The sequence below is a fragment of the Magnusiomyces paraingens genome (assembly GCF_902498895.1).
Source record: "Magnusiomyces paraingens strain CBS 517.90 genome assembly, contig: contig4, whole genome shotgun sequence".
NCBI classification, from domain to species: domain Eukaryota; kingdom Fungi; phylum Ascomycota; class Dipodascomycetes; order Dipodascales; family Dipodascaceae; genus Magnusiomyces; species Magnusiomyces paraingens.
This window is the reverse complement of record NW_022474070.1, coordinates 2,885,497-2,900,717: the sequence shown is the minus strand read 5'-3', so window position 1 is coordinate 2,900,717 and position 15,221 is coordinate 2,885,497. Positions and strand designations below refer to the sequence as shown.

General features: G+C 34.1%; 3 protein-coding genes across 3 annotated transcripts; all 3 read right to left on the bottom strand.

Annotated features, from left to right (window-relative positions):
• Window positions 1-1,248: 1,248 nt before the first annotated feature.
• On the bottom strand, window positions 1,249-9,771 carry SAPINGB_P005658 (uncharacterized protein; the record flags this gene model as incomplete). Its single annotated transcript, XM_032000372.1, has 1 exon — window positions 1,249-9,771. The coding sequence occupies one exon, from the start codon at window positions 9,769-9,771 to the stop codon at window positions 1,249-1,251; it is 8,523 nt and encodes a 2,840-aa protein (XP_031856263.1).
• Window positions 9,772-12,209: 2,438 nt separating this feature from the next.
• On the bottom strand, window positions 12,210-12,842 carry SAPINGB_P005657 (uncharacterized protein; the record flags this gene model as incomplete). Its single annotated transcript, XM_032000371.1, has 1 exon — window positions 12,210-12,842. The coding sequence occupies one exon, from the start codon at window positions 12,840-12,842 to the stop codon at window positions 12,210-12,212; it is 633 nt and encodes a 210-aa protein (XP_031856262.1).
• A 1,444-nt stretch (window positions 12,843-14,286) lies between these two features.
• Window positions 14,287-15,009, bottom strand: SAPINGB_P005656 (uncharacterized protein; the record flags this gene model as incomplete). Its single annotated transcript, XM_032000370.1, has 1 exon — window positions 14,287-15,009. The coding sequence occupies one exon, from the start codon at window positions 15,007-15,009 to the stop codon at window positions 14,287-14,289; it is 723 nt and encodes a 240-aa protein (XP_031856261.1).
• Window positions 15,010-15,221: the final 212 nt, after the last annotated feature.

Here is a 15,221-nt window from a genome sequence, read left to right as displayed (position 1 = left end):
CCCCCTTTGTCTCCCCTTTTGCCCCCTTTGTCCCCCCCTTTTGTCCCCCCTTTGTCCCTTTTTTTCCCCCCTTTGTCCCCCTTTTGTCCCCCCTTTGTCCCTTTGTCCCCCCTTTGCCCCCTTTTTGTCCCCCTTTGTCCCCCCTTTTGTTCCCCTTTGTCTCCCCTTTTTCCCCCCTTTATCCCCCTTTGTCCCCTTTTTCCCCCTTTTTTGCCCCCTTTGTTCCCCCCCCCTTTTGTCCCCCTTTGCCCCCCTTTCCCCCTTTGATCCCCCTTTTTCCCCCTTTTCATTTAATTTATGCAGTAGCGTTTAAAAACCATATTCTTTCTTCTATTAGCTTATCTGTCGAGTTTATTCGCTTATTTATCAATAATTATTTTCAATGTGTTGTAAGTTTTAGTATAGAATAACGAGTTGCAGACTCATGGCTATAGTCCTATCTTGTCTTTCAAGTTAGCTAGCACCGAAAGTTTTTCCCTTTTCTCACAATCTTTAATGTTCAAGAAACACCACAGAAAAAAATTTTTTACTTTTGAAGACTTTTCTTTTTAATAACAAATGCAACTGGCCAACTGCAAAACTCTCCGAAATATACATTTTTTTTGTTGCTAACCTCTCAGATTTTTCTAATGCTTGGGAAGTTAAAATTTAATTAACTGCTAACCGCTCAAATCAGATACTATAATTTCTAGCCAAGTATCAACTCGTTACAAATGTTACGACTGTGCTTTTCATCACTTTTGACTAGCCTTGTTTATAATACCCAATTGCTAAAATTGAACTCAACTAGTAAAAATTTGAGGATGAGTATTATTTGAATTTTTTCGTTATGCTCCTATCATATTATTTTTTCAGCACTAATAATAATTTTCCATTTTTTACTACCTACTACTAACTCATTCTTTATACCTAAATAAAATCGTTTTAATTAAAAAGATTTTATTTAGGTAAGAAACAACTTATAAGTTTATTCTACTGATTGTTCAAACTATTCTCCACAATGTTTTTTACTTCTTTATTACTTCCAGATTATCTCTCCATTTAAGTTATAATAAACTGAATTCAGTTTACTTCGAAGTAACTTTCTATTCGCTTATACATTTTCAATTGTGTTTAATTTTTAAACTGTTCAATTAAATTTATTTCCTTTTTTTCTATGAAAACTATTGTAAATATTTAAATTTTTTTTAATATATTAACTAATCTTTATTGGTTTTAAAACTTAAAAAATAGAAAGAATTAAATATTTTATAAAACTAAAACTAAAGTCAATGCAACTAACATCATAACTTTATTGAAAGATAATGAGTTACCATAGTTGACTTGAATAGGCATGGTACTACTAATCGAATTATTTGTGGATTCCAGAGATGAATGCGTTACTTGAGAGGCATTATCAATTGAAGATGAAAATATAGTCTCCGAATTAAATCCTGGGGAAGCTGAATTAGTAGCAGTAGTGGTAAATGAATTGGAATTGGTAATTATCGAGGAATAATCATAAGTTGGTGTTGGAAGATTAGAACTAGAAGAATGTGACGACGTAATGACCAGGTTACTCGTTTTTAATGAGTTTTGCAAGGAGCTGTCGACTTCAGAAGTTTGAATAGCGGAACTAATAACTAATTCTGAATTAGAAATAAAAGAGTGTTTTTCCGAGTGAAGAAGTTCCAACGTTGAGAAACTCTTGGAACTAATGGAAGAGCTATAAAAACTTGAGGTAACAGGTAAAAGGCCTGATTCATCAATGATATAAGTAGTTTCACAAGGCTCAGTAATGGTCACAGTGCTTCCACTCAATATTGTTGAATAGGTTGTCACACCTGATTCGACAATAACAGAGGGTTTTACATACTTTGAAGTAACAAGACTTGCAAGTGTAACTGAAACGTTTTCACTGGTAGCAACAAAATTTGAAACAGATTCAACCAGTTGGGTTGATAATTCAATCGGTGTTGAAAGAGTGGAAACAGTACCAAATGATGATGAAGGGAATACAGTAGGAGCAGTGTCAGTTATATCTGAATTCAATTCTGAATAACTGTCAGAAAAGGCTGAAATTGTCGATGTGGTAAAAGCACTAGAAGCTGGAGACAAAAAGACAGATTCAACAATGGTGTATGTAGTTTCACAGGGCTCCGTAATAGTCACAATTTTGTCACTATGGATTGTAGTATAGGTGGAATACCATGATTCAACTACAACAGTAGTCTTTAGACTTTGTAAAGAATCTAAACTACTAGAAGTGACCAAATTCTCTTCATTAAGGGCAGAGGAAGTCGTAACAGACTCAACAACTAGAGGCAAAGTTTCAATTGGAGCTGAGACGCTAAAAATAATTCCTAATGATGATGAAGTGGAGAGTGCAGTGCCAATTTCGGTCGGAGCTGATCTCGTTGCTGAATAACTGTTGGTATTACTGGAAATACTAGAAATAGTTGACGTCGTAAGTCCACTAGACCCACCAGATGTAATAACTGATTCAACAATGATATATGTAGTTTCACAAGGCTCGGTGATAGTTACAATCCTATCATTAGATAATGTTGTATAAGTAGTAACCCCGGACTCGACAACTTCAGAAGTTTTACACTTGCTGCAAACTTCTGTAACAGTAAAATCATTATCTGGTTTATCAGATAGAGTTGTTGTGACAACTGTGTAAACAGATTCAGCAGTAGTAACTTCAACAATTAGTGAAATCACTTCTGTAGACGTGACAGTAACTACTTGATCATTCGAATTAGTCAATGTTAATGTCACTACTTGATCAGAGGTAATTGTAGTAGCGATACATTTAGGACATGGTTCGGTAAGAGTAATAGTGGATTCTGGACTGATAATAACTGTTTCCAACGATGTTTCACAAGGGACGGTTGTTGTGATAGTAACTGATCCGTCAATTTGCGTTGTAGTAGCGTATTTGGTGACGTTTTTAGTTTGAGTTTCAACAATGGAAATGCTAGTAGATAGGGGCTCAATTGAATATCCATCAGAAGAAATTGAACTTGTAAAGAAATCATCAAAGCTAGAAGTTGAAGGAGAAGAAGTGTAGATATTTTGAGTAGAAACCATAACATCGTTAATAAAAGAAGACGATAATTTACTAGTGTTAGAATGGTTACTTTGAGTAGAAAGAGTAACATCGTTAATAAAGGAAGATGATGATTTACCAGAGTTAGATTGGGTATTTTGATAAAGAGCAGCTGATATATCAGTAATTAATTGATCAAACTGCTTGTAAAATGTAGATGAAACATCGGAGAAATTTAAATCCTGATCAACTAAATTAGAAATTATAGATTCCGCAGAGGAAAATGTTGAAATAGTGGCAATTCTAACATAAGACTCAACCAATGAAGGTTCTGCAAAGTTATGGATTTCAGCAATAAGGGATAGAAATTGTTCATATTCAGAAGTATTAAACCAGGTGGAAAAAGATAGAATAAGTTGCTGAAAAACTTCAATAGCGGCAGAAGAAGCATCACGTTTAAGAAGAGACCTAGAACCAAATAGGAAAAGGAAAAGAGTGTTAAGAGCAGAACCAAGAGCAGAAACAAAAAGAGAGACTATGGAATTAATCAAAGAAGAAAATAATTCATATTTGTTACTGTCATCAAGAGCTGCTAAAATGGAATTAATAATATCGTTAATGAAGGAATCGAACGAGCTACTATAGGTTGCTTGAGAACTAGTAGGAGTATTGGTAGCTGTGGATGGAACTTCAGAAGAAATTTCAAAAGATTCAAATTGAGAAAGAGAGGTTGATGAAGATAAAGGTAAAATAGTAGACGGCTGACTAATAGTTTCGGAATCAAAAGTTTGGGACGAAATAATAGAATCCGATAATTGACTAAAAGATAACTCAGTATATGTAGATTGAAAATCAGAATGTTCAGTCAAAAAGTCAGAACTATCAAAACTGGATGGTAAATATGATCGATCTGTAGGAATAGAAAAGGTAGAGTCAGGAAGAGATTCTGATGACTCAGTAAAGACAGAGGTAGTATGAGAGTAAAAAGCATCAGACGAAACCCGAGAAGAAACTTCAGAAGAAACAGATGATGCAACACTAGAATAAACTTCGGATGACGACTCAACAGGTGGCCATGTTTGAAGAACCGATCCATCACTCAATACTGGATTAATTGTAACTAGTGTTCGGTATTCAACTCCTCCACCTTGAGCCTTCCCAGTTCCCAAAACATATAAATCATCAACACTACCTTCAGGGAAAACATGGAAATTGTACAAACCATAAAGTTCTAAAACACCATCAACAATGGTCCAAGGGGAGCATTCTTTCCAAGCACTTGAAAGCGCTTGAGTCGACAAAAAGTTGCGACCATCACCAGTAACATTTCCTTCAACAACCAACTTTTGATCATCACGAATATAACCAGTAATAGTTTTGTCAACCTTGGAAATATAAAATCTGCCATCATCACTAAGGTAAAGACTGTAACCTTCAAGTTTAGTGCCAGTAGCATTCAAGTAGAGAGTGAATATATCAGAACCAGAAACAGATTCAGAGGGTGTTGCAGAAGAAACCTCGGAAACAGATTCGGAGATTGAATCAGAGACAAGAGGTGAAGTAGTTGAGACTTGAGAAGAAATATCAGAAGAAACCTCAGATGAAACCTCAGAAGAAACCACAGAAGAAACCTCAGAAGAAACCTCAGAAGAAACCTCAGAAGAAACCTTAGAAGAAACTTCAGAAGAAACTTCAGAAGAAACAGATGATGCAACACTAGAATAAACTTCGGATGACGACTCAACAGGTGGCCATGTTTGAAGAACCGATCCATCACTCAATACTGGATTAATTGTAACTAGTGTTCGGTATTCAACTCCTCCACCTTGAGCCTTCCCAGTTCCCAAAACATATAAATCATCAACACTACCTTCAGGGAAAACATGGAAATTGTACAAACCATAAAGTTCTAAAACACCATCAACAATGGTCCAAGGGGAGCATTCTTTCCAAGCACTTGAAAGCGCTTGAGTCGACAAAAAGTTGCGACCATCACCAGTAACATTTCCTTCAACAACCAACTTTTGATCATCACGAATATAACCAGTAATAGTTTTGTCAACCTTGGAAATATAAAATCTGCCATCATCACTAAGGTAAAGACTGTAACCTTCAAGTTTAGTGTCAGTAGCATTCAAGTAGAGAGTGAATATATCAGAACCAGAAACAGATTCAGAGGGTGTTGCAGAAGAAACCTCGGAAACAGATTCGGAGATTGAATCAGAGACAAGAGGTGAAGTAGTTGAGACTTGAGAAGAAATATCAGAAGAAACCTCAGAAGAAACCTTAGAAGAATTCTCAGAAGAAACCACAGAAGAAACCTCAGAAGAAACCTCAGAAGAAACCTCAGAAGAAACCTTAGATGAAACTTCAGAAGAAACAGATGATGCAACACTAGAATAAACTTCGGATGACGACTCAACAGGTGGCCATGTTTGAAGAACCGATCCATCACTCAATACTGGATTAATTGTAACTAGTGTTCGGTATTCAACTCCTCCACCTTGAGCCTTCCCAGTTCCCAAAACATATAAATCATCAACACTACCTTCAGGGAAAACATGGAAATTGTACAAACCATAAAGTTCTAAAACACCATCAACAATGGTCCAAGGGGAGCATTCTTTCCAAGCACTTGAAAGCGCTTGAGTCGACAAAAAGTTGCGACCATCACCAGTAACATTTCCTTCAACAACCAACTTTTGATCATCACGAATATAACCAGTAATAGTTTTGTCAACCTTGGAAATATAAAATCTGCCATCATCACTAAGGTAAAGACTGTAACCTTCAAGTTTAGTGCCAGTAGCATTCAAGTAGAGAGTGAATATATCAGAACCAGAAACAGATTCAGAGGGCGTTGCAGAAGAAACCTCGGAAACAGATTCGGAGATTGAATCAGAGACAAGAGGTGAAGTAGTTGAGACTTGAGAAGAAATATCAGAAGAAACCTCAGATGAAACCTCAGAAGAAACCACAGAAGAAACCTCAGAAGAAACCACAGAAGAAACCTCAGAAGAAACCTCAGAAGAAACATCAGAAGAAACCTCAGAAGAAACCTCAGAAGAAACCTTAGAAGAAACCACAGAAGAAACATCAGAAGAAACCTCAGAAGAAACCTTAGAAGAAACTTCAGAAGAAACCTCAGAAGAAACTTCAGAAGAAACAGATGATGCAACACTAGAATAAACTTCGGATGACGACTCAACAGGTGGCCATGTTTGAAGAACCGATCCATCACTCAATACTGGATTAATTGTAACTAGTGTTCGGTATTCAACTCCTCCACCTTGAGCCTTCCCAGTTCCCAAAACATATAAATCATCAACACTACCTTCAGGGAAAACATGGAAATTGTACAAACCATAAAGTTCTAAAACACCATCAACAATGGTCCAAGGGGAGCATTCTTTCCAAGCACTTGAAAGCGCTTGAGTCGACAAAAAGTTGCGACCATCACCAGTAACATTTCCTTCAACAACCAACTTTTGATCATCACGAATATAACCAGTAATAGTTTTGTCAACCTTGGAAATATAAAATCTGCCATCATCACTAAGGTAAAGACTGTAACCTTCAAGTTTAGTGCCAGTAGCATTCAAGTAGAGAGTGAATATATCAGAACCAGAAACAGATTCAGAGGGCGTTGCAGAAGAAACCTCGGAAACAGATTCGGAGATTGAATCAGAGACAAGAGGTGAAGTAGTTGAGACTTGAGAAGAAATATCAGAAGAAACCTCAGATGAAACCTCAGAAGAAACCACAGAAGAAACCTCAGAAGAAACCACAGAAGAAACCTCAGAAGAAACCTCAGAAGAAACATCAGAAGAAACCTCAGAAGAAACCTCAGAAGAAACCACAGAAGAAACCTCAGAAGAAACCTCAGAAGAAACCTCAGAAGAAACCTCAGAAGAAACCTTAGAAGAAACTTCAGAAGAAACTTCAGAAGAAACAGATGATGCAACACTAGAATAAACTTCGGATGACGACTCAACAGGTGGCCATGTTTGAAGAACCGATCCATCACTCAATACTGGATTAATTGTAACTAGTGTTCGGTATTCAACTCCTCCACCTTGAGCCTTCCCAGTTCCCAAAACATATAAATCATCAACACTACCTTCAGGGAAAACATGGAAATTGTACAAACCATAAAGTTCTAAAACACCATCAACAATGGTCCAAGGGGAGCATTCTTTCCAAGCACTTGAAAGCGCTTGAGTCGACAAAAAGTTGCGACCATCACCAGTAACATTTCCTTCAACAACCAACTTTTGATCATCACGAATATAACCAGTAATAGTTTTGTCAACCTTGGAAATATAAAATCTGCCATCATCACTAAGGTAAAGACTGTAACCTTCAAGTTTAGTGCCAGTAGCATTCAAGTAGAGAGTGAATATATCAGAACCAGAAACAGATTCAGAGGGCGTTGCAGAAGAAACCTCGGAAACAGATTCGGAGATTGAATCAGAGACAAGAGGTGAAGTAGTTGAGACTTGAGAAGAAATATCAGAAGAAACCTCAGATGAAACCTCAGAAGAAACCACAGAAGAAACCTCAGAAGAAACCACAGAAGAAACCTCAGAAGAAACCACAGAAGAAACCTCAGAAGAAACCTCAGAAGAAACCTCAGAAGAAACCTCAGAAGAAACCTTAGAAGAATTCTCAGAAGAAACCACAGAAGAAACCTCAGAAGAAACCTCAGAAGAAACCTTAGAAGAAACTTCAGAAGAAACTTCAGAAGAAACAGATGATGCAACACTAGAATAAACTTCGGATGACGACTCAACAGGTGGCCATGTTTGAAGAACCGATCCATCACTCAATACTGGATTAATTGTAACTAGTGTTCGGTATTCAACTCCTCCACCTTGAGCCTTCCCAGTTCCCAAAACATATAAATCATCAACACTACCTTCAGGGAAAACATGGAAATTGTACAAACCATAAAGTTCTAAAACACCATCAACAATGGTCCAAGGGGAGCATTCTTTCCAAGCACTTGAAAGCGCTTGAGTCGACAAAAAGTTGCGACCATCACCAGTAACATTTCCTTCAACAACCAACTTTTGATCATCACGAATATAACCAGTAATAGTTTTGTCAACCTTGGAAATATAAAATCTGCCATCATCACTAAGGTAAAGACTGTAACCTTCAAGTTTAGTGCCAGTAGCATTCAAGTAGAGAGTGAATATATCAGAACCAGAAACAGATTCAGAGGGCGTTGCAGAAGAAACCTCGGAAACAGATTCGGAGATTGAATCAGAGACAAGAGGTGAAGTAGTTGAGACTTGAGAAGAAATATCAGAAGAAACCTCAGATGAAACCACAGAAGAAACCTCAGAAGAAACCTCAGAAGAAACCTCAGAAGAAACCTCAGAAGAAACCTTAGAAGAAACCTCAGAAGAAACCACAGAAGAAACCTCAGAAGAAACCTCAGAAGAAACCTCAGAAGAAACCTTAGATGAAACTTCAGAAGAAACTTCAGAAGAAACTTCAGAAGAAACTTCAGAAGAAACAGATGATGCAACACTAGAATAAACTTCGGATGACGACTCAACAGGTGGCCATGTTTGAAGAACCGATCCATCACTCAATACTGGATTAATTGTAACTAGTGTTCGGTATTCAACTCCTCCACCTTGAGCCTTCCCAGTTCCCAAAACATATAAATCATCAACACTACCTTCAGGGAAAACATGGAAATTGTACAAACCATAAAGTTCTAAAACACCATCAACAATGGTCCAAGGGGAGCATTCTTTCCAAGCACTTGAAAGCGCTTGAGTCGACAAAAAGTTGCGACCATCACCAGTAACATTTCCTTCAACAACCAACTTTTGATCATCACGAATATAACCAGTAATAGTTTTGTCAATCTTGGAAATATAAAATCTGCCATCATCACTAAGGTAAAGACTGTAACCTTCAAGTTTAGTGCCAGTAGCATTCAAGTAGAGAGTGAATATATCAGAACCAGAAACAGATTCAGAGGGCGTTGCAGAAGAAACCTCGGAAACAGATTCGGAGATTGAATCAGAGACAAGAGGTGAAGTAGTTGAGACTTGAGAAGAAATATCAGAAGAAACCTCAGATGAAACCTCAGAAAAAACCACAGAAGAAACCTCAGAAGAAACCTCAGAAGAAACCTCAGAAGAAACCTCAGAAGAAACTTCAGAAGAAACCTCAGAAGAAACTTCAGAAGAAACAGATGATGCAACACTAGAATAAACTTCGGATGACGACTCAACAGGTGGCCATGTTTGAAGAACCGATCCATCACTCAATACTGGATTAATTGTAACTAGTGTTCGGTATTCAACTCCTCCACCTTGAGCCTTCCCAGTTCCCAAAACATATAAATCATCAACACTACCTTCAGGGAAAACATGGAAATTGTACAAACCATAAAGTTCTAAAACACCATCAACAATGGTCCAAGGGGAGCATTCTTTCCAAGCACTTGAAAGCGCTTGAGTCGACAAAAAGTTGCGACCATCACCAGTAACATTTCCTTCTACCACAAATTTTTCATCATCACGAATATAACCTGTTATTGTTTTTTCATCTTGAGAGATATAAAATCTACCATCATCACTTAAATATAGGCTATAACCTTCGAGCTTAGTTCCAGTTGCATTTAGCTGTAGTGTAAACAAAGAGGAATCAGCCTTAACCAAATTCACTATAGCAAATAAAACTATCCAAATTAATTGTGTCAATATTTTCATTGTGTTGTCAAAATTATTTTATTATTAATAAATATTAGTCTGTATATTTCATTACAATTATTCCATTGAATAAGTTGTTATTTTAACGTATTTTAAAACGAAGGATATATTTTTGCAACAAATGATCTGTCGATAATAAATAACAATAGGTTTCACATTTTTTGGTCTATTCAATTTATATATAAGATTTTTAAAATTCAGAAGGGAATTGTTGTTAGCTCATTTTAATGTCATTTCGTATTTTTTTCAATCCTCATCTATGTGAAATATACATATTTCAAATGAGTAAATTTATAATTTTTATTTTTCTTCTTAAAACAGTAATCCATTGTACCTAATAAATTGCATCTCCCCTTATTTAGATACTAATTTGCTCTTTTATCCTACGGTGCGCCTATCCTACCTATTATTTTTTTCGCGTATTCATTATTATCAATTATTAGTCTTTCTTTTTTTGAGATCCCTAAACTAACACAATTCAACTCAAAAAAAATCTTCTTTAGAAAGCATTTTAGTTTTATTTAAATTTAAGGAATTAAGAATCAAAAATATTGTTATTAATATTGTGTTATTGATACTTACATCAAAAAAAAATTAAAACCAATTTGGCTTAATTTTACCATGTCTATATTTCAATTTAATTTTTTCTAAAATTTTTATTTGATGGAAAATACTTCAAACTGATTTAAATAATAATTCAATTTATATTAATAAAAACGACATAGTTTGGGCTAGCTAATATTTTATCTTATATTGAAGTAAAAATCACGACAACTTATTTAAGTTAAAAATTAAAACATCGTGATAGAAATATTTCCCTTTTTGTCAAGATTTCAGTAAATAAGCCAATCATATTCCTTAAATTTAAAGTTTTTTTGACCCAAATAAGAGCTCAAGATATTATATGTGCGGCTCAAATCCATTTTTTATGCAACATTAAAATTTACTATATATGGGAAATTTGGATTTTTCCTACGTTTTGTTTTTTAACAGTGATATAATTAACAGATCTTTAGTTTTATTAAATGTCTTCAAGCACGACAAGTAATAGATATAAATTCATATTTTAATTTTGAAAAATAAGAACCTCATTTACAATTTTTTAAACGATATTTTTAAGAAAAGTGTATTTAGACAACTACCCACCTCGCGCAATGTGTTCAAGTTTAAGAAATAAATCTTAACTTTAGGATAAATTGATTACTCCCCGATTTTTCCTTTTAAAAAAAATTTGTTTTAATATCCATGATGATAATTTGGCTTAACCCTTGAATAAAAAAAAGATAATTTGGCTTGCTATTAATTTATTTTTGTATTGTAAAGTACCACTTACAAAATCAACATATATTTGTATATCTTTTATCCATTTTCCCAATAATTATTGGAATTGCTTATAAGAAATTTTCATGGGAACGTTCAGCACATGAAACGACTATAAATAATAATTATTACTCATTGAGTGAATATCTCGAGTCTTTCAAAAAGCTCCAAAGAATGGTGAAAATACATAAAACTGATGTAGACTGTAGCCCTTTATCTGTCTCATAGATATATTTGGGACAACAAACTAATGAACAATTAATTAATTAATTGTTCATTAGTGTATTTTAATTTAAGATAAATAACATCAGCGCCAACAATAAGAGAAAGCAATATCATTAATTGGGGGTAAAAGGGCTCATTGGTGTGATTACATTATAATTGAAAAAACATTTGTATGGCTGTCCTAAAGACACTTAATTCGATTGCAGATACAACTCCCATTTCGTTAAGAACTGTAATACAGTTCATAACTTAAATGAACATCTAGAGTACCCTGGAAAACAGGAAAACATACTATTTTATTTAGAAGAATTATTTTGTATGTGATTGCAGGTTGTATCCTTGTCAAAAGCAACTGAAAAAATCTATTAGCCTATGAATCAGATAGGTTTGTGACCCACTGACTGTTTCTTCTTGTTCGATGTATTTTGGCATCAAGAGTCATTCTATGGGCTACCTGCGGCGTACTAATCGAAACCATTGATAGTGTATCGATTCACCCTTAAGAGGACAAGTTACCATATTTAGACAATTAAAAGGATAGCAGTGATTCTGATATCATTCATCGCAATGCTATAGAGTTCTTCACCCCTTAAATAAATATAAACACACCAGCAATTTTCAATATGAAAAAATGTAATGGCTTGATTACTGCTACTCCATAATTTTGAATGATGTTTTTGATTTTTCTCTTATTTTTATTATGGTAAATTTTTCTAAAATCTTACTGATTCTTTTGAGAAAAAAATGGAACTATACTATTACTATACAATCAATTTAATTTTTATTATAATATGAATCGATGAAGCTTGACGTAACATAATATATACCAATAAGAGCTTGCAACTTTTAATTCTTATATAGAATTTCATAAGCTCACACCTTAGCCAATTCATTCATACACTTTCTGCTTTGTTATTAGAATAATTGTTCATATGTATATTATTAGAAGAAATTGCTTGTTTTCGAAGTCGCAACCATGAAAAAACACCAACAACAACTAGTATTACCACTATAATAGGGACCACAATGGCCGCGGCAAGATGACCATGACTAATACCAGATTTGGGCCAAGTTTGAAGAATTTTTCCATTACTTAAAGTCGGTTTAATGTTGACTAAAGTAATACCTTTGTTGGTTGACTCCTCATCAGCACTAAGCATATATATGCCAGTTGAAGTGTCAGGAACAGCATAAAAGGTCGAGTTCCCATTTAATTTTAAAAGTCCTTGGGAAATTGTCCACGGAGACGTCACTTTCCACGTTTTTGATTGAGGTGAAGTTGTCAAATAACCTCTTCCTTCTCCTACAACCGAACCACTAACAAATAAAGATCCATTATTGTGAATATAACCCGTAATGGTAGTGGTAACATCATCAATAGAAAATAAAGATTCATTCAAATAAAGATTATAGTTATCAAAATCTGTTGATTCAGGTGCTACCAGTTGCAGCGTAAACTCAGCAGAATTTCCAGCATTAACGCAGAGTAAACCTGTCAACAGAAACAGCATGTATCTGAAGAACATCTTGACTGAATTTGCGAATAAACAATTTCAACGAGAACAAATGGGAAAAAAGAAGTAACTTTAATTGTTTATATATACATAAACCATTGGTCTGCCAATATATGTTGAAAATAATTATGAGCATATTATGTGGCTGAGCAAATAAATTTGAAATCACCCTTAAAAAAACATGGCGGTCTTCACCAAATAGTATAAATAAGCTTATTATGACTTTTCCTTTTTTTACGAGCTTTTTTTATTTTATTTCACTTTTAAGTGTAAAATATTAACGATATTATTACAATTAATGGAAATTTAATTGAAGATATTGAAACCAGAATAAATATTCACATACCACTCATATATGTGATTTATATGAATAATATCTTGGCACAATTCTATTGTGTAAATTAATTAAAAAAATAGTTTTTTTATTAAAGAGCAATTTTTGAAGGACTTTTGTTTAAAAAGAATTAAATGCAAATTGTGATTGGTTGTAAAAAACGGGTATACAACTGAAATCATTAAATTAATCTGTGTATTCATGGTATTCATCAAAATTTATTACATTAATTATCAAAAAAGGTAAAAAATTAACTTTATCCAAGAATAGTCCGAAAAAATTGATTGTATCTATTAAATAAGTACATACTAAATTTTATTCAAAGTAAATGATAGGTTATGTTCTAAAGAAGTATTTGTATCCGAAATTAGAATAGAATGGGATTTTTTTTAATTATTTTTGTCCAATGAGTTACCAAGCTGGTAATAATTTAAACTCAATTTATTTTGGGTCTTATCATTAATAATAATTAACATCAGATTACTTCTAAAAAATTCAACATATTAATATATTGATTAGAAAATCAATCAAAATGCGTGCGATAGTGATTTTATTTTAATACTAATTAGTTAGTATATATACTATTAACTGGTGATCATTATAATGATCAATAATAATTACGATTTGAGAACACCAGTAAAAATTGGGAAGACATTACCTCTGAGACTTCTTAAGAAATAAGTATTTAAAAAAAGAAACGCTTGTATCTATATAATTTGATTTTTAACCTTGACGATAATTATTATTAATTATTATTAATTAATATTAACAAATTATAATTAACACAGGCAGCCATCTGAAATTTTAATGTACGTCGTAATTTACAAATTTTTCAATTAATTTTGTTATTTAAGAGGATGTCACATTTAATTCTGTATTATGTTATAACTATTTCATATAAATAATTTTTTTCAAAAATTGACTTACCAGAAAAACTTTAAATTTTGATATTTGGGAATTTTCTTAATATAAATGAAATTTTTAAAACATTTGATATCTGATCAGACATAACATTTTTCAATTAGCTATATAATCGCAATTACAAAGTATTAAACATATTTAAATATATTTACTATATGTAGTAGATATATATCTAAGTGGTCTCTATAATAGATGTTTTATTTAAAACATAGCAAACAGCAGTCCCATGAGACCAGCAAAAAGCCCAGCGTTACTTTGAACACTAAGATTAACAGCGGCACCAGAAGAAATAGTTGTAGAAGCGGATGAAGTAGATGAAGCAGATGCAGAAACACTAGCGGCAACTGTGGCTAAAGTAGATGCCACAGTAGACGAGGCCGTCATATAAGCAAAAAACGTCTGCGTATAAAGAACTGAAGAACCCAAAGCATTGATACCAGCTTCAACTGGCCATTCCTGAATAATATAATTAGTTTCCAGTTCTACAGGGATGATTTGAATTTCAGTAATATCATCACCAGAAGAAATAGCATTTCCAGTACCCAAAACGTAAAGACCATCAACAGTTCCTTCAGGAATAGCGTGAAAATAGGTGTCATTGTACAACTCAAGAAATCCATCAACAACAGTCCAGTTGGATGCAGGTTTCCAAGCAGTAGAATAAGCAGCTGTAGACAAGTAGTTTCTACCATCACCGACGACTTGACCTCCAAGAATCAAAGTACCATTCTCATAAATATGAGCTGTGCAAACATCAGCAGTGGCAGACATATAGAGTTTGCCATCATCCTTTAGAAACAAATTGAAACCATCTAGTTTAGTATCCGGAGCATAAACTCTTAAAGTGAAGTCGGGAGAGTTATCAGCAAAAACGCCAATGATGGCGGAAAGAAAAAGGGAGAGAAGAAAAGAATAAAACTTCATGGTAAACTATATGAGTGTGACGTATGGAGAGCAAAAAAAATTACTAAAAAGTGAGAATGTACGAATTATTTATAAGAAATATAAGAAATATTCTAAGGCCTTTCAGAATTATCAAAAATATGCTTGGGCCTATGGCGATAATTTTATGAGCATATTATTTTCTTAAAAGAGAAAGGTTGCATCTCACTCACCCATGCGTACTTCTTATTTTT